The sequence below is a fragment of the Chaetodon auriga genome, chromosome 6 (genome assembly GCF_051107435.1).
Source record: "Chaetodon auriga isolate fChaAug3 chromosome 6, fChaAug3.hap1, whole genome shotgun sequence".
Classification (NCBI taxonomy): Eukaryota; Metazoa; Chordata; class Actinopteri; order Chaetodontiformes; family Chaetodontidae; genus Chaetodon; species Chaetodon auriga.
In genome coordinates, this window is record NC_135079.1 from 5,230,854 (window position 1) to 5,257,500 (window position 26,647).

General features: G+C 45.1%; 1 protein-coding gene across 8 annotated transcripts in view; it reads right to left on the reverse strand.

Moving 5' to 3' along the window:
• Positions 1-26,647, reverse strand: part of LOC143321898 (unconventional myosin-IXAa-like) — a 123,999-nt gene that overhangs the window by 9,240 nt on the left and 88,112 nt on the right. For 4 of the 8 annotated variants that reach the window (XM_076732621.1, XM_076732614.1, XM_076732615.1 and 1 more), the window contains exons 12-35: positions 18,244-18,365; positions 16,208-16,349; positions 14,482-14,677; positions 13,348-13,467; positions 11,469-11,544; positions 11,191-11,334; positions 10,771-10,810; positions 10,544-10,666; positions 10,224-10,304; positions 10,026-10,136; positions 9,470-9,592; positions 9,227-9,376; positions 7,446-7,747; positions 6,089-7,261; positions 5,897-5,981; positions 5,384-5,584; positions 4,078-4,175; positions 3,808-3,911; positions 3,356-3,576; positions 3,046-3,162; positions 2,663-2,851; positions 2,373-2,420; positions 2,148-2,259; positions 842-903 (exon numbers count right to left, since the gene is read on the reverse strand). In XM_076732621.1, the coding sequence (XP_076588736.1) occupies positions 842-903; positions 2,148-2,259; positions 2,373-2,420; positions 2,663-2,851; positions 3,046-3,162; positions 3,356-3,576; positions 3,808-3,911; positions 4,078-4,175; positions 5,384-5,584; positions 5,897-5,981; positions 6,089-7,261; positions 7,446-7,747; positions 9,227-9,376; positions 9,470-9,592; positions 10,026-10,136; positions 10,224-10,304; positions 10,544-10,666; positions 10,771-10,810; positions 11,191-11,334; positions 11,469-11,544; positions 13,348-13,467; positions 14,482-14,677; positions 16,208-16,349; positions 18,244-18,365 (4,140 nt within the window). The remainder of the gene's footprint in view (positions 1-841; positions 904-2,147; positions 2,260-2,372; positions 2,421-2,662; positions 2,852-3,045; positions 3,163-3,355; positions 3,577-3,807; positions 3,912-4,077; positions 4,176-5,383; positions 5,585-5,896; positions 5,982-6,088; positions 7,262-7,445; positions 7,748-9,226; positions 9,377-9,469; positions 9,593-10,025; positions 10,137-10,223; positions 10,305-10,543; positions 10,667-10,770; positions 10,811-11,190; positions 11,335-11,468; positions 11,545-13,347; positions 13,468-14,481; positions 14,678-16,207; positions 16,350-18,243; positions 18,366-26,647) is intronic. The other 4 variants (XM_076732618.1, XM_076732617.1, XM_076732620.1 and 1 more) reach the window with 3 other exon arrangements.

Genomic DNA, 26,647 nt, shown 5'->3' on the forward strand with positions numbered 1-26,647 from the left:
GGCTGCTGGAGCAACTACAGCATCAAGATAAATGACACAGGAAGTAAACTCACTCAGTCGCGTCCATCATACAGCGACTGTGTACGAACTTAAAATGTGCTAACACATGCTAACATTAGCCACTGTAACCTATGGGGTGACTGAGTGTCAAAAGGTCTCATTTTAAAAAAGCAGAGGAAGCGCTGGGGCAAGGAAGTACTTTCTAAGGTTCCATTAGAGAGGCTGAGATATAATTAGAGTAGCTCCTGGGACAGATCCATGAAAACCTGGAGCCCTTTAATAGAATTTATCGAAAGCATCACCGACACTTGATTTTTTCCTACACATCTACATAACACAGGAGACACTGATGTATGCTGTTATTCATGTTTTCACCCTAAACACTGCAAAACAATGTACGGATTTACCAACTACCATATTATATGTATTTATTTTTAGTATTTTTCCTTCTTTCTTTCTTTTATTTTTCCCGTTTTTTTCTAAAAAGTAAAATTTTCCTTTTCTACTGAGACTTTGTGGGGTGGGGGATGGGGGTTCTGTACTTACTGTGGATTAAGTTCTACAAATAAAAAGCAGAATAACTGATTATTTTTAGGTTTACATCCCGCAGAGAATATCTATGCACAGTATATTCACCGAAACCAGAAGCACCTTAACAAAACACAGCAGGCACGCTACGATTTTTAACTAAGTTAAATAATATGAAGTCAGACAGAAAATCAAGTAATTGAAATGTAATAATTGTTCTCAATAGTGATTAAACTGACTCTCTTTGTGCGATTTCAAAAACATCCTGAAACACCTTGAGATAATGAACAAAAAATCAAAAATCTCCTCTTACCTTCTTGCTGCACTTGGTGGTCATCTTGGAGCAGCACTTCCTGTGGCAGGCGTAGCGACACACTGCAAAACAACAGACCGACACGATCAGACTGATGGCATTTCTACAACCTCCGCACGACTGCAACAACAGCTGCAGTCCATCTCGACCCCAAACGCCCTGATTGCAAACGCCGGAGAGGCGGCGGCAGCGGTGGTGGCGGCGGCGGCGGCAGAGAGCTGGGATGTGATGTCTGCTGCTCAGTGAGAGTGAAGATGGATCTTATAATGAGATAGAAGATAGATTTATGAAAGGAAAGGGAGGTTTAATCAAATCTTTCTGATACTCTGATACTTGGAGGCAGATTAAGGGTGTGAGTATGAACTTGTGTGTGTGTGTGTGTGTGTGTGTGTGTGTGTGTGTGTGTGTGTGTGTGTGTAGAGGGGGGGTAATGTGCTGTGTGGGTGGAAACAAAAACTACACACATGGGTGTGAGTGCCTTTGGGTAAGTGAGTTAGGAGAACATTAGAATCTGCTGCTGGTGCGTCTGAACATCGGGCAGATTTGCAGATATTTACAAGCTGCTTTTATGCTCAATTCAAACATGCAAAAGAAAAAGCAAATAAACGTGTTGTGTAAGAAGTAAAAGTGAGATAAACACTCGGTGTCCACAGGGTCGAGGTCATAGTTTATCATTAACTGAGTGATGGGGACATCTAGAGATCTAGTAAGTGGTAATACCACAGAGAAAATACTCTTTTACCACAAGTTAAAGTCCTGCATTCAAAAGTAGACGTATTAGCATCATAATATATTTAAAGTACAAGGAGTAAAATACTCAGAATAATGTATATCACATTAATTCATTACTGATGCATCAGTGCGTTCGTCACTTTAATGTTGCAGCTGGTAAAGGTGGGTATTGATTTAATTACTTCATAAACTGCAGGGTATGTTAGTCTCTAGCAATCTGTCATAATTTATGATATTTTGTATCAATAATCTCAATCTGCTAGAAGATGTCAGAAAAATGTAGTGGAGCAAAAAGTACAATACTTCCAAAATGTAGTGCAGTTGAAGTATAAAGTGGCATAAAATGGAAAAAGGTACATCATAATTATACTTGAGTAAATGTACTTAGTTACATTGCACCAATGGCGCTGCAGGATGACAGCTGGAAAAACTGCCTCATGAATGTCAGACCATTTTTGTTCTTCGTTAAGGGTCAATTAAACCGACTTAATGGCGTGAAAGCAACCAATCTCAGTAAACGTGTGTGCGTGTGTGTGTGTGTGTGTGTGTGTGTGTTTCGGTGTCCCGTCCTCACGTTTGCAGACGCAGGCTCGGTCCATCATCCAGATGAGGGAGGAGCAGTACTCGCAGTAGGTGGGGATGCTGTACTGCGTGGACTTGAAGATGTGGCCGTTGTGTTCTTCCACCTGCAGGGGGCAGCAGAGGCACCAGCTCAGCTCAGTAACCTTTTTCATTCCAAACACTTTGTTTCAGTACACACAGTACACACATACAAGGTGTTATTAAATTTCCAACTCACAATGTCCGTCTCCTTCTTCCTCGACTTCTTGCGTTCACGTTTGGGAGCCTGGAGAGAGAAACGTGTCACATGTCAGCGCTGCACGTGCAATGAATTGGTACCTGAAAATATTACTGGTATTGCAAAGTGAAGTTAGTAAAAAAGCTGCTTCTTCCAATAATCAAGCTTAAAATTTAAATTTTAGATCCCACTTTAACAGCATTTTTGTCTGGCTAAACATTTTCTTATGCTGTAAAGCAATGCAATTATAATACTTTTTCATCCATCCATCCAGTTCTGAACTTTCTTACCCTGCCGATAGTTCCCTCCATGGGCTTAAACTCAGTCATAAACTCGTCCAGGAAGACCTTGAAGGTGTTGACCCACACCTTGACCGGCGATTCGCTCCAGTCCCTCTGCTCCTGACGCATGGATTTCTCCAGGATGTGCTCGAACAGGGCGTAGAGATCCTTGTAACGGATACTCTTCCCGTCATCCATCTGGTGGGGAGGGCAAAGGAAAGGAAGATTTGACAGGATCATCAGCTCAGATTTTTGAGTTTCAAATTATAGTTTGTATTAAATCCAACAAAACATCAGTGAAATACCAGAATGACAAGACAATCACAGGAAATCGGTGAACAAAGATCCTGTGATGCTTCAAGCAGCTGAGAACAAACACAGAGAGGACTCACTGCCAGGGCGGTGGAGTAGGAGTTGAAGATGTTGATCCTGAACTCCTTCAGCGCTTTCTTGAAGACGACATCCACCATGGTGTCCTTCTTACCGTCTTCAGACTCCAGGTCAGCGATCTGGAGGGTCGAATGATTTTCAGGTAAACAACTCGAGTCAACAAGTGATGAAATGTCAGTAAAACAGCTCAACAATGACTATATCTGATGGTTGTGATTTAATATTACAGCAGCATTAATGTGTATGTTGCATTTAACTGCTGTACATGTTTAAGGTTGAGCTCTTTTTAACTGCTCTCTTATAGACTCTCACCTTCTTCATGAGGAAGTCGTTCATGCTGCGGTAGTCGTGGGCCGAGGTGAGGATGTGCAGTGCGTCGTTTTGCCACTGGGCGGGTTCCAGAGCGATGCTGCTGATCTTCACGCTGCGACGCCTCCTCATCTTCGGAGACGGCTCCTTGTTCTCCTTACTGTCCCGGACCCCGCGGGAGGAGGCTGCCTCCAAATCTGGACTGTGAGGAGGAGAGGGGCCTTCTGGGAGGACGGACACAAAGGTGGAGAAGGAGGAGGAGAGACGGCGGATTACTGAAAATGATCTGTAAGAGTTTGGATTTCCTATTAAATTATACTTTATAGCATACTGCGTGGAGAGCAACAAAACTAAGATCTGCTTTTTGCCTGCGTATTTGTGTGTACTGTAAATGTGTGTGTGTGTGTGTGTGTGTGTGTGTGTGTGTGTGAGTGTGTGTGTGTGTGTGTGTTTACCATGCATCTCTCCAGCTTCACTCCTGCTGCCCTGCTTCTCTCTTGACAGTTTTTTCTCGCCGTGCTTCGTCTTACTCCAGAATCTCATCTTTCCTCTCATCCTGCTGAATCACAAACACAACTGATTGATTTAAGGTCCATTAATTAAAAAATACTCAAACGTCCACCACAAAAACGGAGGAGAAGTCAAAGAAAAAAGGCCACTAAACTGTAAAGACTGAAGTTATCAGGAGCACTGATTAATGTGATTAGCCTCTCTGGAGATCTTACCTCCCATCCTGACTGGAGGTCTTCCTGAGGACCTCCACCTTGCCCAGGTCTCCTGACGACATGGTCTTATGGATCTTCTTCTGGTCTTTGTGAGATGGCTGGAGAGCAGAGAAAAACCATGAGTGAGAAAAAGTAAAGATGTATTTCAGTGGACTGACGAGGTTCTGGCAGGTTTGGCAGGTGACGTGTTTTTTGGTGACCGTCTCCAGGAGCTCAGTTTCCTGTTTGACACAGGTTGACTCCTTTATGTTGACTATTAGGAGCCTTATGGACAAAAATGTTAAGCTATGGAGGACATTTGGTCTACATCAGAGAGTACAGGATGTGTAATTCCAAATCACAGCTGGAAAGGTTTGGAAATCATGTGAGTGACCACATACTGAGGTAAATTAGCATTTAAATCCTGGTTCTAGCGATGCTACTGAAAACATCGATTTAATACATCTACTGACTCTGAAGAGAGTGAAATCAGCAGAGAATAACGCCGATACTGAGAGAAACAGAGGTCATGCTCGGAAGATCCTGTTAGAAAATGGCGATGTTAGTGAGAAGATACTCGGCTCCAAGTTTCAACGACTCCAGCATGCAGGAGCAGATGTCGGCGTGCAGCGTGACGCGAGGCGTGATGTTGTGCTGCTGTGGAAGATCAACAAAGATCTTCAGTCAGTCCTTACTGTGAGTTTACTGCTGTCAAAGAGGAAGTAGATACAGGGACACCTCAATACACTGGCCTTCAGAGTTTTAACCTTTTATTTTCCTTCAAGACACCATTTTCTTCTTCATCTGTCTGATTACAGTTTTGACTGTTTTTTAGTTTTACAATGTTACATCATTGTAAGTGGAAAGTCTTGAGGATTTGGGCTCATTTTATACTAAAAAATGATCAAAAAGTGAAATCTAATGAATTTGTTTTCTTAAATGGCAACATGGCATCTGTTTAGCGAAGGAAAAATACAAGATTAAACTCCAAAATGATGAAGCGTCCCTTGATGAAGACAGCGACAGAGGTCTAGAAGTGACAGCTCAGATGACTCAGCTTGGGCTGAGTTTCAAACCGGCAGAGTGACGTGCAAGGCCATTCGCTCCAGACCAGCCGCGGCGCAGCCTGTTTGAGTGGAGTGAAGAAACAGACTGCAGACCAGCAGTCAAACAGTCCAACAGAAGCTCAGTAATGAACAGTACGACGAAAGTGGGGTTAGCAGTGTTAACAGGCGCCTCCCCCGCCGCTTGGCTGGGTCCAGAGAGGAGGATGGTGGGGGAGGCGGCCCGAGTGGACAGGAAGCAGTCGATCGATCCGGTGTTTTACCATCTCGGAGTCGCTGTGACAGTCGGCCTCGGGGTGGACGCACGAGGGAGACAGGGAGGGGGGCAGCGTGTGGGAGTGGGCGGGGATGTAGTATTCGTCGTCGTCATCGGACTGGGTCGCCCCCTCAGAGTTACAGCGGGTGAGGAAGTCGGAGCGCGTCCGGGACATTCGCGCTTTCTTTTTGGGGCCGGGGCGGCCCACCTGCTTCCAGGCAACCACAGGAACATCAGATCAGCCGCTGGGCTGTGTGTGTGTGTGTGTGCGCGTGTATGTGTGTGTGTGTGTGTGTGTGTGTGAGATCTGGAATCGACTTAATGTGCACAAGACTGTGAATCTAATGAAATGTAAATGCAGCTGACCCCCGATACACCAGAGGGAAGGTCTTCGCAAAAATTCCATAAAGTAGCTACAGATACTCAATTAAGCAACACTTGCAAATAAATGCACGCACATGTACTAAGTGCAAAAAGGTTAGCCTGCACACATCATCGAACATACGTGTGTGTGTCCTACCTCTCTGTTTCTGGATCCAGCAGATTTGGAGTCGTCTCTGTACATGGCCAGAGATCTTTCCTGGTTCACCAAATCCTTATCTGACCTGCAGCAGAGAACCGTTAAACGTTTTACACGGTCGTCTGTAGGAGGGAAAGTCTGTGCAGATGAAAACTATCAGAAACATCTGCTTCAGTCCAGTGGCTCACTTACTTGGAGAAGGGCAGCTTGCGTCTGGGTGGGGAGAACACAGAGTTGGAGGGTTTCTCCACCATGTTCACAATCACACTCTGGGCTGAGCTCTTCTTCTGAGCTTTGGGTGGTTTGGTGTCCAGGACTGGGCTGGGGGCCTCCTGTGCAGGCCGGACCGCCTTCCTCTCCTGCTGACTGGGGGGAACAGCGGGAACATTGTCCTTTGGCTCAAGGGTGAGTTGGATGTCCACCTCTGAGGAGCTAATCCCTGGTGGCTCTGGACTTGATCCATGGGCGGATGAAGATGGGTCCACTCCAAATACATCTCTCTTGGCCCGGGTAGCAATGCCATGAGGCTGCTCTGTCTCTGATGCTACCTCCAAGCCTGAAATGAGAGTCGTTTGGGAACTGGATGAGGCCGCTTCTGCTTCCAGAGCTCTCTCTAGGGTTTGGGCTGCCAGCAGCTCCCCCTCCTCCACAGGGCTCTCCTTCTGCATACTGATCAACACCACTACAGGCCTTCGAGACGTGGACTCTCTCCTCTCTTTGTAAGGTTTGCTGGGGCTTTCGAATTTTGGTTCATGGACTGGACTTTGGTCAGAAGCAATGTAAAATGTGGCCCTTGGACCCTCAGCCTTGCTTGGCGGCCCTATCACAGGCTTTTCATTATGGTTTGAGTCTCTCAGCTCGTCATGTATGTCAATATCTGCTACTTGGGGATGTTCTTGAGGTGCCGTTGACTGAGAACCTTCAGTCTCCATGTCTTCCACATTGAGCAGTTCAAAACTTCCATGACTGGCTGGGGACCCCCGGGGTGAGAGTCTGTGATGGTCCTCCAGCTGACAGCTGCTGCTGTCTGGGACCGAGTCTTCGTGCAGAGGACCTCCCATGCTGGTGGTTCGGACCTTGAGAAGCTCTAAGCTGAACTGAGCCTGCTCCAGCTCTCTCATCCGTCTGCTCTCTCGTTTTGACCGATTCTTATGACTCGTCTCATCTACGCTCCTGCCCGAGTTCTCTTCTTTTTCCGTCTCTCCTGCGTCTAACAGGACAGACTTAGAGTCCTCAGAAAGTTCTCCAGAGATATCCTGGACGTAACCTTCCTGTTCTGATGAGTTGAGGTCCTCCATGGCTCCTGCATCCATCTCCACTGGTGGACTGCTGAGTCTTTCATGCTGCTCCTTCATTTCACTGAACCTGAATATCAGTGAATAATACAAAAGTGTAATTAACTGTCTCCATACAAAGCAGGCAGAACATTACAACCACCAAGTCCTGAAAACACATGGCCACCAAACAGATGCTTATTTCCGCATCAAACCAAATGAACCAAAACCCCCAGGGACTCATCGTCTACTCAAACTCATGCTCTGTCATTCACCTGAGTCGAGCCAGGTATCCCCTGCTCAGCGCCTGTAGCTGCGTCACGCCCCTGTAGGTCCGACAGTAGCGGCTCCTCTCCCTGAATCCTCTCCAGGCTGTCTGAACCGTTACAGCTGCCAAAGATCTGCGATGACAGCAATGCCTCCAGCTCCTCTGGATGACGACGGCAGAGTCCCGCCACTGCAGGAACCTCCTGCGCTCCCTGTAGCTCCTCCAGGCCGCCTGCAGACACACCGCCGCCTCCTCCTCGTCCCTGGAGTCCATGGTGGACTCTTTGAGAAGGCAGCATCGCCACCATCGCTGCAGGCAAACAGAAAAGGAAAATGTGCTTAATTAAACAGAGATGGAAATACAGGCTGCTAGAGTGTTCACTGATGTTCCTGTTGGCTTTGATGTACCTTTTAATCACCAATCACATCTCATCCTGTTGGGCTGCCCTGAATAAGTGGCTGTAGTTTGCCAGGACAATGTGATATAGTGTGAAAGATCTATCTGGCACCTGCATCTGGCAGATATCACTGGAATCCTTGACAAACAGGCTGCAAACACCTTGCATTATTTGGATTAGACCCTGGAATATCTGCACTCTTGTGCAAACAGAAACCTTATCAGCAAGCTACTGAAAAAAATGAGCTTAACTCTCATTTCTGACCAACTTTCGAAACTGAGAGCAGCATTTCAGATTATCGCTTTCAGTCTTAAAATCACAGCTATTAGACCTCAAATAGATTAAAGCTCAGAAAGCAGTTTACAGTATATGCTGAAGCTTTATTGTTCTTGTAATATATGTTATCTGTGGCCCGTTGGCTCCTGCTCAGTGTTTCTCTGTTTCTGGGTTTGTTTTTTTTCCAGCCTGACAAAGATTTGGACAGCTCCCCTCTGAGGACTCTTCCAGAAAAAACATACAGCCTGAACGCAGTGTTTTCTCCCTCCGTCAATCCTGTCACTGTTTGCTTTCTTTCATTCTCTCTCTCCCTCCGTCTCTCTTTCTTTCTCCTCTCAGAGAGATGTCACAGTATGAGTTTGTAGTCTGACAACATATCTTTTCTTTTCCTTCTCAAAATCGCTGATACAAGCGTAAAATGGTTCCTTTTTTCGGATTTACAAACACGATTTGATTTGCATTAAATAGCTATCAATTAAAAACTTAAATACATCCAGTCAGGAGAATAAAATCTTTCTTAAATTTGCTTTAAGTCCAGTCATCTCCCACCCTTAAAGAGTAACTAAATACCAGGATGAAAAGCAGCTTTGGCTGTTAAACCACTGCAGGTCAGCAAAAACAAGATTTTGAGGGGGTGTTAGGTTACTCTCTAATATGTTTTTAATGTTGTCATGATGTTCTAACATGTTTTAAATGGTAGAGATCTCATTTTGGAATGAAAGCCAATCCATCACGAAGACAAATTCATGCAGAGTGAGAGCAATAATAGCTTGAGACATAATAGAAACTGTAGTCAGGGCAGAAATGCGAATCATCTCCAATCAAGATTCTATATTTACAGAGATTTCCTTGTATATCAGGAGTAAATGCACCACTATTAATCACTTAGCCTGCTAAGTAGCCTTAATGGACTTTATGGAAACTCCTCCTGAAATGTTCAGAGGAGCAGTGCAGGACTGATAAATTGATTCATGATGCACTTACAGCTATAACTTTACAGCTAATCGGTGTTTGAAATATTGCTTTAACTGCGTGAACAAGACCACGGGAGCAGAAGCGCTGGACGTGTCCACTTCTAAGGCTGAAACTGTCTTCTTCCAACCACAACATCTCACCTGGATGGCACAGGCGGCTCTCCTCATGCTCACAAAGTGCTTCCTCTCCAGGACGGCCCTGAAGCGGCGCTGCAGCGTGACGATTCGCCGCAGGACTTCCTGGTGGAGGAGGGTCTGGAGACGCTGACGCTCCGCCTCCCGCAGGAACACCTACAACGTATGGGAACATTACATAAGCACCGCAGTCCAACAGATAAGACTGTGCAAAAAGAGAAGAGATGAACTGGTTTCCAGAACCCGTACCATGGAGCTGCCCACTTGATACCCCGCAGGTAGAAGGTGGATCCGTCTGAAAAACTCCCTGATGCCTGACTTGGTCGGGCTCGTGCCTCGAGGCAGCAGCACGTGAAAGTGGCGCACAAAGTCCTGCAACGTGGTGTATGTGTGGTCAGCAAAGCAGTTTGAGACACACTGAGGCTTCATGCTAGGTGGCAATTACTGTTACATTCAAGTTTCCCCCAAAACATAGAAAATCATATACATCTCACTACGTTAAACCTGACGGAGAAAGAGCCGCACTCCTAGCAGACTAATGACTGTGAATCTCAACATGCAGCCATGTTTGTGCAGCAATAAAAAGCGAGATAAGAATCAGAATCAGCTCTACTGGCCAAGTGTGTTCAGACATACAAAGAATTTGAAGCGTGTTTTCAATGGCTCGCAGTGAACCTCCACACAGTGCCAAGAACAAATGTGGAGAAGGACAGAGCTACGAAAAGGACAACAAAGCTCTATATAAACATATATAAAATGTCTATTGAAATGTGTAATTGAAATAGATTAGATGGCGGTGGGTTACCTGGAAGGTGTACTTGATGCTGTATCCTGATTGTCGGATCCGGACGGTTTCCAGCATGCCGGTGTATCGGAGCTGTCTGAGCACCAGGCTGTCATTGAAACGCAACGGCAGCTGAGGCGAGCAGAGAGAGAACATGATGACATGAACACGAATAATACGAGATATCGGCAGCCAGTCGTGAAGACAGGCAGAAATTACCTTCTCGGCGTTGGAGCGAATGCACTTGACAAAGTACGGCTCTGATTGATCGAGAGTCTCCATCAGCTTGTTGAGGGACGCCTGCACACGTAAACACAAGTCAATGACAACATGCTATAAACATGCTATAAGAGAATACAGTTATAGCTCATATTATGATTTATGTCTCTATATGTTTTACATGTATAAGTGTTGTAAAAATCTTTAAATTTGAAATCTGTATGTTTATCATATATTCATCAAAGGCTGTTGATGCTGCTGAGTCACTCATGTTGTTGTAATTCACCGACTCTCCAGCAGAGGGCGACGGCAGTACTGACCTGGAACTGTGCGCTGATGCTGGGCGGTTTCTTCTTCTTGTGCAGGTGAAGCAGAGACTTGGTGATGCGGTCGTGGAGCGTTACGCTGCTCAGGTAGTGCAGAGACTTCACGTCCAACAAGTGCTGCAGACACGAAACCAGATCATAAATGAACCTGAACGCTGATACCGACCCTCAGACCTCTGACGTCTGAGAGGGCTGTCATGTGGCGTCGCGTGGCGTCTTACCTTGGGAAGAGTCAGCTTGCTTTTACAGATTTTGTTTCGCCTGCAGGTGAGAAATATTGTTTTTATTTACAGATAATTAAGTAATTTTAGCATAGCATTTAAAAACAGTATGTACATTCATGAAGAGTGGCTCATTATGGACTATTTTAATTTTGATGCAGTGGAAACAGAGATACTCTCACTTTAAGTCCATATATGTTTCCTCCTCTGAATACCCTAAATACTACACTGCCCACAATGCTTTTAGGCCCCCAGTGTCCCAGTTGGGGAAAAAGATGATTTTTGGGGTCAGTGGTTGAGGTTCGGGTAAGTCTTTAGGAAATTAATGTAAGTCTACGTTATGTCCCTTAAAGCGACCTCTGTCAATGTGTGTGTGTGTGTGTGTGTGTGTGTGTGTGTGTGTGTGTGTGTGAGACTCACAGTAGGATGCCCTGAGCTCTCTCCAGGAGCTTGCTGCTCGTCGAGTTGAGAAAGATGCCGTCTTCTTCCAGGGCGGGACTTCCTGTCGAGGACAGACGACCGGACCTGGAGCTGCGACCGTTACAGCCAACGCCATAGCCATCCCTATGGAGGCGGTGAGGGTGCGAAAGGAAGAAAGTGAGGGATTTTGATTAGTTTCAGCAGCACTAACAGAGGTTCCTCATTACACAGAGTGATTTGAGACGATGTTAATATCTGAAATATTGCCTCGTACTCACCAGCTGGCCTTCTCGTTCAGGGCGTTGGTGCCTTGAAGATCTGACAGAGGCGTCCGAGGATTCTTCCTGGTGATACCTGGACGGAGGAAAAGGAAGGACGGGGAGAGGACAGGAAGAGACAAATGAGATCAAAGCTCACTGGATGTATGTATCTGAGTCGCTCCTTGTCTCTGACCACAGCCTGAAGATCCAACTCGCCCATTACTTCACCTGTACCAACCACAGCAGCCATTGCTTTACCGAGGACATGCTGCATTACATGCAGAGCTTTCACCCATATTTTCCATTTATATCCCAACAACCTGTTCTCTATCTGTCTCTTATCCGGCTGTTTTCTCTCTACTTTCATCCACTACTAAAGCATCATCTTGCTTTACTGGATGAAATTAAAGGATTAGTCCAACATTTTGGGAAAAACACTCATTTGCTTTCTGGAGAGAGTTCAATGAGAAGCTACAGCCAGTAGCCTGTTAGCTTAGCCCAAACACTGGATACGGGGGGAAGCAGCTAGCCTGTCTGTCCAAAGATGGCAAAACCTGTCGGATCATTCAGTTCAAAAGTTTGTGTGCTCCAGCATGTGTTAATGTTAATAGAGAGCATCAGCAATTTAGTACTGAACTGCCATAAAATTTGAGGATTTTAAGACACAGATTTTAAAAAAAGAGATATCAAATATCCCAATTTTTAGTCCCTTCTATGGGTCAAGCCCCCAAAACGCAGTATCCTCCCATAATACAAATCAATGGTGTCTTTATTAGTTGTGTCTTTTCATTAGAAACTTCAAGTCTGGTAAATGCCCACATCTTTCAGACCCCACACCATCAGTTTGTAACACAGGATTTCCGTTAACAGCCACCAAACTCGAGCCGAGATAACCCCCGCTGACATCATCAGGGTTATTTTTTCCGACTTGACATTTCCTCCAGATCATACAACTGTTTTCACAGGCTGAGTAAATCTAACTATGACGACTGCCCCACTGTTCATGTGTAAAATCAGCAGAGTTTTGTTTTAGTGGTGGAAACTCTTCGGGGAATTTTCTTGGAAATTTCCTTGGAAATCACTTTCAGTGCTGGCAGATGTTAAAATCCCAGTTACGTGCATGAAAGTGCTGCTTTACCGAGTGATTCCTCAAGACATGCGCACACACTCGAAGGCACGTTCATGTACAAATGAGTACGGACACAACAGAAGCCAAATGTGTGATAAAGGATGACCAGAAGGTCCGAGGGCGTCTTTAAACCCTGCAGGTCCACACGGGACTGATTCATTTGTCTGATCGCTCATGTGTGGAAACACGTTACGAGCTGCTGCTGCTGCTGCTGTCAGGCGAGTCAATCCGACCAGAGCTCAAAATGACCCACCGGTCTGATTTCCAATATCTAATTAACAGGCGTAAGAAAAGCGGCGTTCTGAGACTGAAATATAAGCAACCCCAACACAGCCTGGAATTGATTTGTGTGATTGGTTTGAGCCCTGTGCAGGTTTTCTGATTGGGATTTCAAAAAACGGAAAATGGGAGCATTTCTCACGTCAGCTCACTTCAATTCGACAGGCCCATATCGACAAGATGTCCATGATATGATACAGTCCATTCACAGGGAGCACCTTTCAAACACTGATTCACTCTAAACTTCATTAATGTACCTAAAAAAATAATCATCCAGTTTAACAGAGAAGAAGATCCTGAAGAAAAGGACTGAAAGTCATTATATGTCCAGTGCATTTTAGTCTCCTCCACCTTCTGAAAACAACTCCACTGACTGACTGAATCATTTTGAATAAAACCGAAATAAAAGGAGGACGACGCCATGCTGCAGCAGGAAACAGAGGAACTTCATAAATGGATGACTTGGCGGAGGTATTAGGAGTTATTTACTGTATTTCTCGTCTTTGCATCTTTGAAGGATCTCGAGGCTCCTCTGGTGAACCGGGTGATGAAGGAAACTGAAGCTGTCGACAGTTTTGACCACAGCGCAGGGAACTGCTGCATCATTCCCTAAAACAGAGGGAGGAGGAGAAGAAACAGACTTCAGAGTCCGCAATGAAAATCATGAAGGAATAATAGTTTCATATGTTAAACGAGACGAGACGAACACTGAGCCATTAAATGGAGAGAGAGAGAGGAGGTGAAAAGGAAAGTCGGGTGAGAAGGGGAATTAAGAAACGGGAGAAGAAAAGCAGCAGAAACAAAACATGAGGAGAAGAATTAAAGAGGGAATTCTTCAAGTGCAAAGAACAAAGACACAAACTCGTCCAAGACAAGACACTGGTGACGCTTTCAAACAGTCCGCGCTGCAACATTTCTCCCAGTTTGTGAAAATAAACACTGAAGAAGATCAAAACCTTCCTCCTCCTCCTCCTCCTCCCCGTCATCATCAACAGCAGAGGCACAACTCCAAGTTACAGCTCCTCAAACGCACCACGCTGTCCTTGGCCCAATTAAAACAGGAGCTTGGACATCACAGCACTCGTGTATACGTACGTTTATTTTCATCATGGATTAATCTGTTGGATTATTCTTTTGATTTATGGACTGTTGAGTCTATAACTGTCATAAACTAGTGAAGAATGTCTTAAAAAACAGTCCAAAACCCAAAGATATTATACTGACAATGACATGAAACAGAGAGAGGAATCATTTGAGAAGGCGCAGAGAAAAGATTTGGACCAACGGGACGAATATATCAGCTGTCAGCGATTGGCTGAGTCCATCGCCGTTTGCTTTTCTTGGGGTGATTTTGGTCGTTTGACTTTGCCGATTTAATGGTCTGCCTCCGCAGAACAAGTGGAAGCTGCTCCTCTCGACAGCTGAACCAGCACAAGCACCAGCCAAGGACCAGCATCAGGTTCATGTCGGTGGGAAGGGGGTCAGATCTCACTCAGAGCCAAAACAGTTTCACATCTAAACTGATCTTCTCAGGACGGATTTAACCGACTCAGATTCTACTTGTGCTAAACCCTGAAAAACCCTCATTTCATCATCACACCGGACATGACGACGTTTCCTCACCACTTTTCTTGTGGGTGTGTCTGCGGCCGGCCTCCCTGAAAGCCACCAGGGCTCTGAAGTAGGATCGCAGCACGGCCCAGCGGAAGGTCGCCACGGGGTCGATTCCCATCAGGCTGCAGATGAAGGCGTTCTTGCTGCTCTTGAGCAAGGCCACGATGTCGGGACGCATGTGGTCAGTGTTCTTCTCCCTGAAGTCCTGATTGGAGGAGAGACACAGCCGAGCGTCAGGGCGGAGTGTGTATCATCATAATCACCTGTTTCTTTTCTGTGTCAAAAAATGTTAAAATTGTATCTGTCAGCAGCCAGTTAGCTTAGCTTAGCATCAAGGGGAAACAGCTAGCCTGGTTTAACACGTTATGTCTTGTTCATGGGGGGGACTATTTTTTGGATGAGTGCAGCAACTGATTTTTACTTTGGTTTTTGTCTGGAATCAACAAAAAAGACATCATGTGTTGATTGGTGACCTTTGGAGGTGCTGTTAGGTACGTGTTGGACAGTAGCAGGCTAGCAGTTTCCCTTTGTTTCCAGGCTTTATGCTATGCTAAGCTAACCAGCTGCTGGCTCCAGCTTCATATTTAACAGATAAGAGAGTGACGCTGAACTGTTCCTTCAATCTCCAGGTTAGAAGTGAAAGATTAAAATCATAATTCATATTTGTTGTCATTTAACTTTTCACACTTCTTTACATTAAACACGAGGCACAGAAACACACACAGCGAGCCGCCATCTCTTCTTCTGTCCCATCTGTCTGTGAGCACTTAAGATATTTCCACTGAAGCTGTGCTATGATAACACAGCCATGAACTGTAAACCCCTCAACATATTCTCTCTCCATATGATTCGAATCAGCTGTGCGTTCACCGCCGAGCCAACGTCAGATGCATTTCACGACCGTGGCTCTCGCTACACAATTCACACCAAACAGCTCCTTGGCTCTCGGTAGATGTGGGATACCTTTCCACAGCCACGATGGCCAACTGTTACAGATTTATATTATACAATCAAACAACAATACGCTCGCCCGTTTCCAGCACATGTGCTTCTTATCAAAACGCAGCTGGGAAGCAAACAGAGAATTTGATTTAGCTGAAAAAAATAGGTCGACAGAACAACAAGTAGGTCTGCTGCAGATTTGCAGGGTTTCTTAAAGGTTTAAGTGAAGTGAGAAGAAGCTTCCTTCATCTGCTCAAGCTTTGATTTTAGACTTTAAACACGCAGACAGAAGAGTTCTGTTTAATTCATATTTTATCACTTTAGCTCTCACTTTTAATCCAGATCCAATCCTGCTTTTATACGACACACACAGCAGCTTCACTTCTGTTCAAGGGTCCATATTGTATTTTTCCACCCTGTTTGATGCTAAAGCTTTGTTGTCTTTGGTGCCTCTGACATACTGAAATGCAACAAATCTGAATTAACACACCAATACGGCAGATTTGACAACTGAGGAACTGCTTGGCGAGCATCTGCGTTTCTGTCGATCAACACTAAAAACATTCTTTCTTCTCTAAATTGCAGCTAGCTCGTGAAGGAAACGCTTACGTCGTATATCACAAACATCACAAACCTGCTGTTTGCACTACTCTGTTATTTGTTAACACATCATAACATCTGTAACCATATTCTGTATTTTTTGCTTTGCTTACACATTTTTACTGTTATATATTTATCTTAATCTTCCATTGTGACGCTGAGCCATCCTTCTCAAGGCACTGACGCATCTCACCTTGACTCCGTACTTGACTTTCCCAGCGTAGTGTCTGATGATGAAGGCGGGTTCCATGACAGCAGGAAACTCGATGTAACTGTTTCCTTCATGCTGACGCTTGAACTTGTCCAGCAAGGTCTGATTGGATGCCTGGGGGAAACTAGAGGAAACGGCAATTTTATTAGCTGCAGGTTCAAAAAGGTGAAATCATGAATCTGCATAAATCTCCAGCCATTTGCGTCTTTCCAAGAGAGCGTTTCATCTATTTACAGTAAAACGGGGAAGCTAAATGCAGTCGCACACACAGCCAACGACTCCATCTAATGATTACTTACTTTTACTTCATCTCCTTCTGACGACAGAGCAGCGCCGCTGTCGCAGCTGATGTTTACGCTCTGCTCTTAAAATTTAAGGGGAGGATACAGTATCTAGAATTTCTTCCCTCTAACCCTCAGGGATCAAATCTCTGACACAAACTTAATGCTGTGGCTCAGATTTAAACAAAGTTACTTGCACGTTCTTCTCTGGTGTTTTCACCTTTGCTTCGTGGACTTTTTACCCACTTAGCGCTAACCTCGGGCGGCTGGATCAACATACCTAAAGTGATGTTTCATATCATCTAAAGCTCTCCTCCCTGCACCTCTGAGCGCGCTGCTGGCTGGAGTATATCCGCAGGGGTCTTAAAGCTTGATGCGGTTACTGTAGAAATGAACCCCCACACTCGCCCCCTATCCTGCAGTAACCTAATCCACTTCTCCAGAGGCCCCGAAGCCCCGCGAGCTCCACTAACTGTGAATGATGAGATCTCTAAGCGTCTTTCTTTCTCTGTAATCATTTAGCATGAAGCCCCTTCCTGTGGCAGCATAAACCCCCAAGAGAGACCCTGTCCCCCCTCGTTTTTTTCCTCAGAGATCCCCCTTTGACCCTAATTCTCTAAAAGTGGTCCCACTCTTGACGCACACACACGTTCATATCTACATGTACACTATTCGGGCCATCCTCGGCATTATTAGATCCAGATGAAGCAGCAATGCTAAGTGGCAAGTAAAATGACAGCTAACATAGATAAATAAGGCTGTGTGTGCACCGCCTGATGTGTTTTTATGCGAGGGGGGCAGGAGAGCGCTGCATTTGATTTATGGAGGACAGAGATGCAGAGGCAGAGTGCTGACCTGCAGGAGGAGAGCGCTTCACAGCAAAGAAGGCAGAGAAAAATTCATACGTTATCCAGAGATGCTGGCGGAGGAATAAGCACGTCTTTATGCGTTAGCTAAGCCCCCGTGTTGGTATCCATCACGCTAATGAGCAAAAGGCCTGCACAGGGAGCGGTTTGTCTCTCCGATCCACCAGTTGCATGAAAGACGGGCTTGTGCAGGGTAATCAGAAGGTCATTTCAACAAAGCATGCTGCAGTGAAATATGGTTTGCTTTCCACAACATTTTGACAAGGAAAGAATGTAAATTATGAATATGTCAACTAAAGCCCCAAAAGCCCAAAGTCCAGCAGTGTACAAAATACGCCTGAACTGTACACTGGTGCACAGAAAGTGTATTTTAAGTTATTTTTCATTATCCTCCAAGATATTTCACTGAAATCTCTGTGAACAATACTCTGCTCATTTCTCTCGTCGGTCAAACGACCATCAATTATCACGCATATTTAAAGATAAAAAACCCTTTCCTTATGTTTGAACAAGGGTCAGGAGGAGCAGGGGTCATAGAAACTCAGACTTAACTTGAGATTTCTAAAAAGCCAAATTGGTAATTACAGGCCAAACAGCCTCAGTAACATGAGTTCTTCTTCAAGGGCTTTACAGTGGAGCCACTGTGCCTGAAGTACCTGAAGCTAAGAAATTATAACATTTAATTAAACAGAATATTCTTCCAATGAAGAATCAGGAAAATCAGTCACAGTGAATCACACATCAAAAGCTGCATATTCAATGAGTGAGAGGACTCAGTAACAATACGAGCTGCATCAGATTCAGTCCGTCAGCAGGTGACAGATTCACCCGTCACATCATACCTTCACTGTGCAGTAATTAAAGTACGTACTTGCACTCCTCGTCCAGCAGGTGGAACAGCGCTGTGGGTTTCTTGCTGATGAGGTTGATGCAGCCGCTGTTGTCGATGTAGTCGATGTTGTGCCAGGTGATGCCCTCCGCCCTGTACTCCTCCTGCAGGGGGAAACACAGAGGAAGGAGCCCGATGGGTCAGTCAATACTTCAGTGAAGAAAAAGGCATCACTGATGTTTTTTAACCCTAATCTGAATAAGACTGACTCAGCACTTCTGAGGGAACCTTGATGTTCACACACAACAACAACTGTCATCTATTGTTTGCCACAGAGCAGCAACACAGAAACAATCTGGCGCCCACTCTCGTGATAGCTTCAGTGGAAAGGGCCGTCTCCTCCTCCTGAAACGTTCAAGGTGAAACCAGAAATAAACTGTGGCTGAAATTTATCCTACTTGTGCAAACTCTCCACCACAAAGAGCCCAAGCTTCTCCTCTATGAAAACACCTGGCTGCTCGCCGGCTGTCAGTAAAACCGCGGTCAGTTTGGTAGCATCTATGTGGCCCTCAGGGGCCAGTGATGACTGAGCTTTATGACTCATGTCCTTTTAATACCCCTATGGGAGCAACCAATGACAAACAATCCCTCTGCCAGCTTGGATGAAGAAAAAAGTGGGAGGGGAGCGCTCCCCTCGCCCTGGAAAGCTACTGCTCAGGTACATTTGAGCGAGGCATGTTAACAGTTCCTGCTCCAGCAGCTTCGCAGGTCACAGCGTGTTTGCTGGACTTCTTGCAGACTCAGCGAACCTTTCCTGAATAACATTAAAATTTAACGGTCAGCACCAGGAAGGCGGTGAGCCGATCTGAGGAGAAATGGAAGAAAAGGAGTATTTGTTTCAGGTAAATCAATAAGAAAGATAACAGAAGCACTTAAGGCAGATGCTGCAGGATTCTTTACATCCAACACCACAGGATGGAAAGAACATACTGCTGTTTGATGTTGTTAGAGCCTTGCTAGTAGTTAGATGAAAAGCAGTGGGATCATTAAAACAAAACGATTCCTCCCTTTTGGAAGCATGCTCAGAAAATCTAATCACAATGTGCCAGATGTGTAAGACAGACAAACGGCTCCTCTGACGAACATGGACATGCTCAGTGCATTTCACGGGGTTGTACACTGATGTTTCTTTAGTTGAAATGGCGAAGAAGGGTAAGTGTCATCCTACGGGTACCACCAATATGCACATCAGTTTAAGGAACAGCCACCCAGAAGTTCAGATGTCCAGCTGTTATAACGGACTGAGCTTGCTTCCAGGGTAATTTGTGACTTGATGCTGGCACTAGACAAAAGCAAGCAAACTCCATTTTGATCACTTTTCCAAACAGAGGAGAAAGAGCTTTGCATGAGAAAGAGAGTGAACAGCAGACAATGGAGAGCAAAAACAAGGATATCAGCGCAAACCACAAAACAGAAAGTTATAAACTGGGGAAAAAGCCAAAGAAAACAAGTGTGTTGTAAGAACAGCTACTCCAAATTCAAGAAACAAGAGCAGCAAAAGAAAAGTCATAAATCATCCTTCAGGAACCATAAATATCTATTCCAAATGTCACGGCAGTCCGGCCAGAATATGTAAAGATATCTAGCCGTGGACCAAAGCGTTGGGCGAACAGATGGACCTACATCACCACCCTTCAGGCGTCAGTGTGCTTCAAATATTCTTGTCAGATAGTTGAACAGTGTGTTAACCTGACGCCTCTCTGACTCACAAAGACATTAAAATTCACACTGACTAACAAACCGTCTCTGCACAGGCTGAAGAAAACACCCAGTTTAGCCTCGTTCTGACTCAGATGGACAAAGATGATACTATTTATGGTATCCACCTTGTCCCACCTGTCAGCCTTAAGGTCTGTCACTTCTTCTAGCTTCCATCACTGTCCCTCATACAGCGTGACGCGATGGTCATGCCTCACTTGACTCCAGCACAGCTGCATCTTAATCTATAAGATTATCTCAGGCAAATTTCATACTTGCATGAAACAGAAGTTTTTCATTTCTGCAAAGCAGCTTTAATCTTATGTCACACAAAAGGCTTCAGTTTAAAGTCTCTATCGGATCAGGAGTTGGCAAAGCGAGTCATTTCTGTCGCAGTCGTTTGTCCTCAATCTGCAGGCTAAACTCAAAGTTGAGACTCTTGTGTCTTTAAAGAATAGAAGAAGTGGTCACTGCTAGCTTACTGTATCTTTGTTGTACTGATTGTTGTTAAAGTGATTTGATGCTCTTGTCCTGTTCGTGTGCTTCATGCTGCGATTCGACTCTGTCTTGGCAAGGTCTGACTTGCAAAATAGGTTCTAACCTCAATGTGACTTCCTCGTTACATAAAGGTGATATTGCACGCAGCTTCACACTGTGGGCAGTGGGCACACTGGGCAGGTACGCAGAGGTGAGAAAGTAAAATGACGCCTCTTAAAAAAAAACTCACTTCAAGCTGTTACAAAACCAGCATTGACACAAACGTGCATAATAATTAATATAAATATATAAATACACCCAGCAGGAAACAGGACGGTGTGTGTATGACACACAAGTGTGTGTGTTAGTATGTGCGTGCTGTACAGTATATGTTTGTATGTGCAGTATTACGTCCATGCCTGCTGGTGCGAGCGTGTGCGTGTACTTTTGAACTAACATTACGGTAATGAAGGAAAAAAATGTCAAATATTTTGCCAGTCAATTAGCAGAATGAGACAGCAGTCAAGCATTCAAAGCAGATACTTGTACACGTGCGACACGTCTGCCACCTCCTTTTTTGGGCTGCTGAATCACTGACGAGGCATTCAGAACATGTGGTGTGTTTTCCTTTCCACTCAGACGTTGCACAGGATCAAGCAAAACAAAATTAGAGCCGTAAAGAAAAGTTGCATGCGTGTGCTTTTGTTTAAGTCTCATCAAGCCGAGCACTTACCGACGACTGAGTCAGTTCTTCTCTGACTCTGTTGTGTCTGTGAGAGGGTTTGCGAGCACATGTGTTGACTCAGGGAGACAATTAGATGCAGACACACAGATAAAGAGATAAACACGCACATGCTCATCAGCCATTCTATTGCATGCGCACATGTACGCAAACAGCTGGGCCGGCGGACTGAGGGCCGCGGAGCTGTGACTCAGTTTGAGAGGCACGCAGAGGAGGTGGTTCGTCCAAGTGGAGCTCCATCACGAAGTGCCAGAGATGCCACATTCAGCGGCTGAGAAACAGCTGCTTTCAGACACTTTTTGTGTGTGCCGCAAAACAAGTCTTCACATTTTCATACGACCTCTGATCTCAGCAGCTGCTACTGTCTGAAACAACAAGTGATTGTTTAGACTGTCACAGTAAACTGACTGTCAACTTAAACAAATCATTCATTAATTAAAAAAAAATGAGATTTTTGCTGCTTCCAGCTTCTTAAATGTGAAGATTTTTCCAACATATTAGCAAACCTAATGTATTTGGGTTGGGGTTAACAGTCAACATGATTAATTAATCAACTGAGAGAATAGTTGACAGAGTATTTGATAATGAAAACAGTGACCAGATCCAGATCCTTCAATGTCCCTAAATTCAGTTGAAGTGGGGTCCGGGGTCTTTCTACAGCAGTGCAATTAAAGCTCTGATGAAGCCTGAGAATGGCGAGCGAATGCCACTAAAGCCCTGATAAAACAGACAAAGCAGCGGCGCTCTGGACCCTGAGGGCCGACAAGTAGAGTTTACAGAGAACGGAGACATTAAATCAAAACAAGGCGGCAGATAGGAGAGGTCAGATGAAAATGATAGACTTATCTAAAGTGGAGACACAGAGGAGACGCAGTCAGACAACGACGGCCCAGAAGAGCTCAGAGCATCTCAGAGCACATGAGCCCAGCAGATGTCTCCCCTCAGTCCGAGCAGGACAGCAAAGACGGAGCTGAACTGAAGAAGTGCTCAGCAGAACCAGATGATTTTCAGTAAAAACTCCTTCTGCTGACGAATCCTGGTTTCTATTAAGACTTGCTGATTGCACAGCAGGTTTCAAACAGGGATCGATCCATCTCACACGGGTCAACAATGAGGCTTTGCGTGTTGTCCTGGTTCACTTTGAGGGTCTGCCTGAGGAGTGTTTCTGCTTCTGTGCGTTCCCCAGTGATGGCAAGTAACTAAGTACTAAATAATTCATGCAAAATATTATCAACACATAAATGATGATGTATAAATATAGATTAAACTATGCAGCAGTATATAGGTAGATACAACTTTGTCCCATCCAGTAATAGATTATAATCTCTTCTTAAATGGGCCATTCAGCATAAGTACCTTTGCATGCTTGAAGTATATTTTGATGCTTTGTACTTCTACTCAAGTAAATGTTTGAATGCAGGACTTTTGCAACAAAGCATGTCTAGACTGCAGCGCTGCTACTCTTCCACACAAAACTCAACCTGCAAGTACTTCTTTCACTGCGACAAGTCAGTGTCCCCAACACTCACGCTGAAATAAATGAGGTGAACTGACCCTTTAAAGCGTCAGCTGACCACTATGAACAGAGACGCAGGTGTAAAAGTGTCAGCTGAGACTTCCTGTGCTGAAGAAAGCAGGAAGTTCTGCTGTGGTGGTCAATGAGGTTGGTCCGGATTTGTGATCATCCCTCCATCTGTTACTCAACTCTGCAGCTGTCCTCTGCTGTGCAGTGCAGCTCTCAGCCGCCGACACTCCGTTTCTCCTTTCTTTATATTTCTCCCTCCCTCAGCATCTTTCTGTCGTCTTATGACAGCAGAGTGTTTTTGTTGAGCAGACAGCAGGAGCGGCGGTGCAGTCATGGGAGCTGGAGCAAGTTCTGGTGGTTTTTAAAAGCACAGAGAGGACCAACAAAGACTCGCCTGCTGCCATTAAACATGCTCTGTACTGTAAGTGGGTTTTGCTATTTGTAGTCCGGCAAGAAAGAGCAGAACTGGGACTCTGTGGACCAGCATGAGTCACAAACATGACGTCAAGGAAGTGTGTGATTCGAATAAGAGTGCAGAGAGGAATATCTGCATCAAAAGAGCAAAACTTAGTGTTCCCAATCTATGAATAATAAACTTTATCAGTGTGACCATTATAATTACTCCTGCTGGACTCCTCCAGTGAACTCTCCTCCTATCAGATGAAGGTAAACCTGGCCAGATGCTCTTTATTTCTTTACTCAGGACGTCTCAGGAGTCAAACAGGATAACATGTTTGCCTAAGGCGGTGCCTGTCATGTGTTTTCTTACTTTGATACACCGTCCTCACACAGAAAAGAAATCAAGCACCAATTGGCGTGTTGAGTGTAAACACTGAAGTGGAGAGTCACACACACACACACACACACACACACACACACGCCCTCCTCCACCTCACTGATGGTTGTAGTTGGTGTGGTCCTATTAGCTTTGGCTGCTGTTCCGAAGGTAAACACACACCGCTGATAAGACCAACTGATTGGCTGAGGGGGGGGGGGGGGGGGTGAAGCCTGGAGGAAGGAGAAAAGGAAAATCCCCCTGATGGAAAATCACCTCAAAGGAGAAAGCGGCGGTTCACGTGTTCTCACCAAACAAGTTACAGCTTCATTGATTTGGTCTTTATCAAAAAACAAGAGGCAATGACAGTCAGGGATCATCTGGTCCGAGAAACACACCTGAGGCTGGATTTATAGTTTTGTGTCAAGGCCGCTAAACTGCACCTCCTAAAAACGTCATGTTGGGGCCACAGCAGCTACGTGAAGACCACGAGAGCCGTGATTGGTCAGCCCGGGCTGCTTGTTTTCTCCTCCAAGACCTCTCTGATCGTTGTAGAGAGAAGTCAAGAGCGGAGCAAACACGAAGAAAGGCTCAATAATCTGCTCCTTTTCAGTAACACACATTCAGATAAACATTTTCTCCTGCGAACTTTCTGCTCGCCACAGTGAATGAAAGGACGTAAACACAGAGATTAGGAACAGTCTCGTCTTGGATCATCGCGTCAATGAAAGAATGCAAACACAGCTGCTTTGAAGCAATAACAACAAATGTTTGCGCCGAGTTTGATTTTCGTATTTCTGCTTCAGCCAAACAAAAAAAGGAGCTTGCTATCGTTATTAGGTCCCCAGTAAGAGAGATTTTCAGGCAAGCAGCAGCACAAATCTTCAAACCTCATCTCCGTTTCGGTGATATCGAGCCTGGTGCTCTAAAACGAAGGCTCGGTGCAACAGACAAGGTGTGGAGCGCTTTCTCTGCTCATGACGTCAAACTGAGGCTCGAGGGGGCCCGTGGCGTGAACTGCACGACTTTATTCAAACAAACACAAATCAGTAAAGATCTGGCAACTCTGGATTAGGAAGCTCGACCAACCTGCCTCGGAGGGGCCCCAGAACTCAGCACCACCTCAACTGTTGTCCTGTCAAATAAACCGAGGAGGGGCAGAGAGCCAGGAGGTTTGGAGGACCCCGTGATTAAAGGATAATAAACGTGAACTCTGCTGAAACAATATTAGGCACCGTCCTGCGAGGGCGAGCGTCTCAGCAGCACTTTGACACTTATTAGTTGAGCATAACACAGGAACAAACCTTCAAGCGAAAGGTTTCATCAAAACAGAGATAACCATCGAGGAGCACCTGCTGTCACAGAGAAAACAATCACAGCACGCTAAAAAGTGCATCAGGCAGATAATGCTGACAAAAACACTTCTGTATACTCTTCTCTGCAGACAGTGAAGGATTTAATGAAGACATGCTCACATCTCTGGAAGGCTGAGCAGTGGAGCTATGAGCTAAAAGCTATTATCAGCATGCTAACATGCTCACAATCACAAACATGCTGATGTTTATCAGGTTTTCCACCTTCACTATCTCAGCTTAGCCTGTTAGCATGATAACACTGGCTAATCAGCACTAAGCACAAAGCACAGCTCAGGCTGATGTCGTTGGTTCTGCAAGTATCTGGTCATCCACCAAACAAGCATTTTGACCTGACGATGGCGCTACGTGGAAAGTGAAGTGATCACCGAAATATGGCAGTTATTTTAACTTTGTCCTTGAATAACCATCAGCCTCAGCGGTGGAAATTATGTAAAATTAAAACCACAGAGAGCTTAACCGTCAATCTTTCATTTACTGCAATACAACCTGTTTGTTTATACGTGTCACATCCTGCAGCCTGTGTGTGTGTGTGTGTGTGTGTGTGTGTGTGTGTGTGTGTGTGTGTGTGTGTGTGTGTGTGTAAAGCCTGAGGACTAACAGTCAGTAGCAGATAACAGGACCATTAGCGCATTGGCAGTCTGCGATCTCCATTCAGGGTGAAGGGACATCACTGCACTCGTTTGCCGAAACGCTGCTATTTTTTTTCCTCTCCTCATTTACCCTTCAGCGATAGGCCCGCCTGCTCGGCTGCCACGGCCAATCAGGGTTCAGAGCCGACAGCCACTGTGACACAGTCCATTTGACTGACACTCATTATGTTCCCTGATACGTCTCCTCTCTTCTTGGCCTCTCATTGCTCTCTCACTTGTTCTATGGTTACAATTTTGAAAAAAAATAAAACGCGCACTGAATATTAAGCGGTTTGGCAGTTGGTGTCTGAATAAATGAGGATAATGAATACATAATATAGCTGGTCAGGGATTAGTGGTTCAGCCTTGTGAGTGAAAGAAAGGGAGGTTAGGAAGTCAGAGCTGACGACTCTCTGATCAGCACAGCGAGGACAAAGAGTGACGAAACCAGACGAGAAGAGTAAAAAGAGAGGGAGCGCGGGGCCTTTCAGAGGCACGAGGAGTAAACAAAGCAAACCAAGTCAGAAAAAATGTACACGAGCCTCCAAAAAGCTAAAAACGTTGCGTGTTAGCAGCATTTAGCTGTCAGGAAGCATGCAGCTCTGCACTCTAACCCAGCCTGTCAGCCTGGTTAATTCAGCACTTTCCCTCTGACGTTCAACTTTAATGGATGTGCGTGCTAACTTAAGCTAGCTACATAATTACAGCTGCTTGTGCTGTAATGTCAGGGGGGACGTGGCTGTCCAGCACAAAGCCATCATACGGGGGAATATTCGGCTTGCAAAGAGCGGCTGCTTGCGTCAGTGAAACATCTGACAGTATTAATCTGGTGCCACTCAGCTAAAGAATAACAACAGTAAAACTACAACACTACACTATTATTATTATACAAAGAGAAGTTAGACTGAACCCTTCATCACAAATGACGCCGCAGTGAGAAAACCAAGCTTCTGTTTTTCACTGAAAAGCTGCAAAGACGACTGTCGCACATCATCCTCCATGATCGAAAGCAAAGAGAGTGCTAGCTCAGTACATGACAGCGGTATTGATCTTCTCATATTGCTCTTAGCAAGAAAGCCAGTGGCTGTTTGATGTTCTTTCACTTGTGATACTTGGAAAAATGTAAATAATTTGACACATTTGTCAATCAGGTTTTCTTGTTCC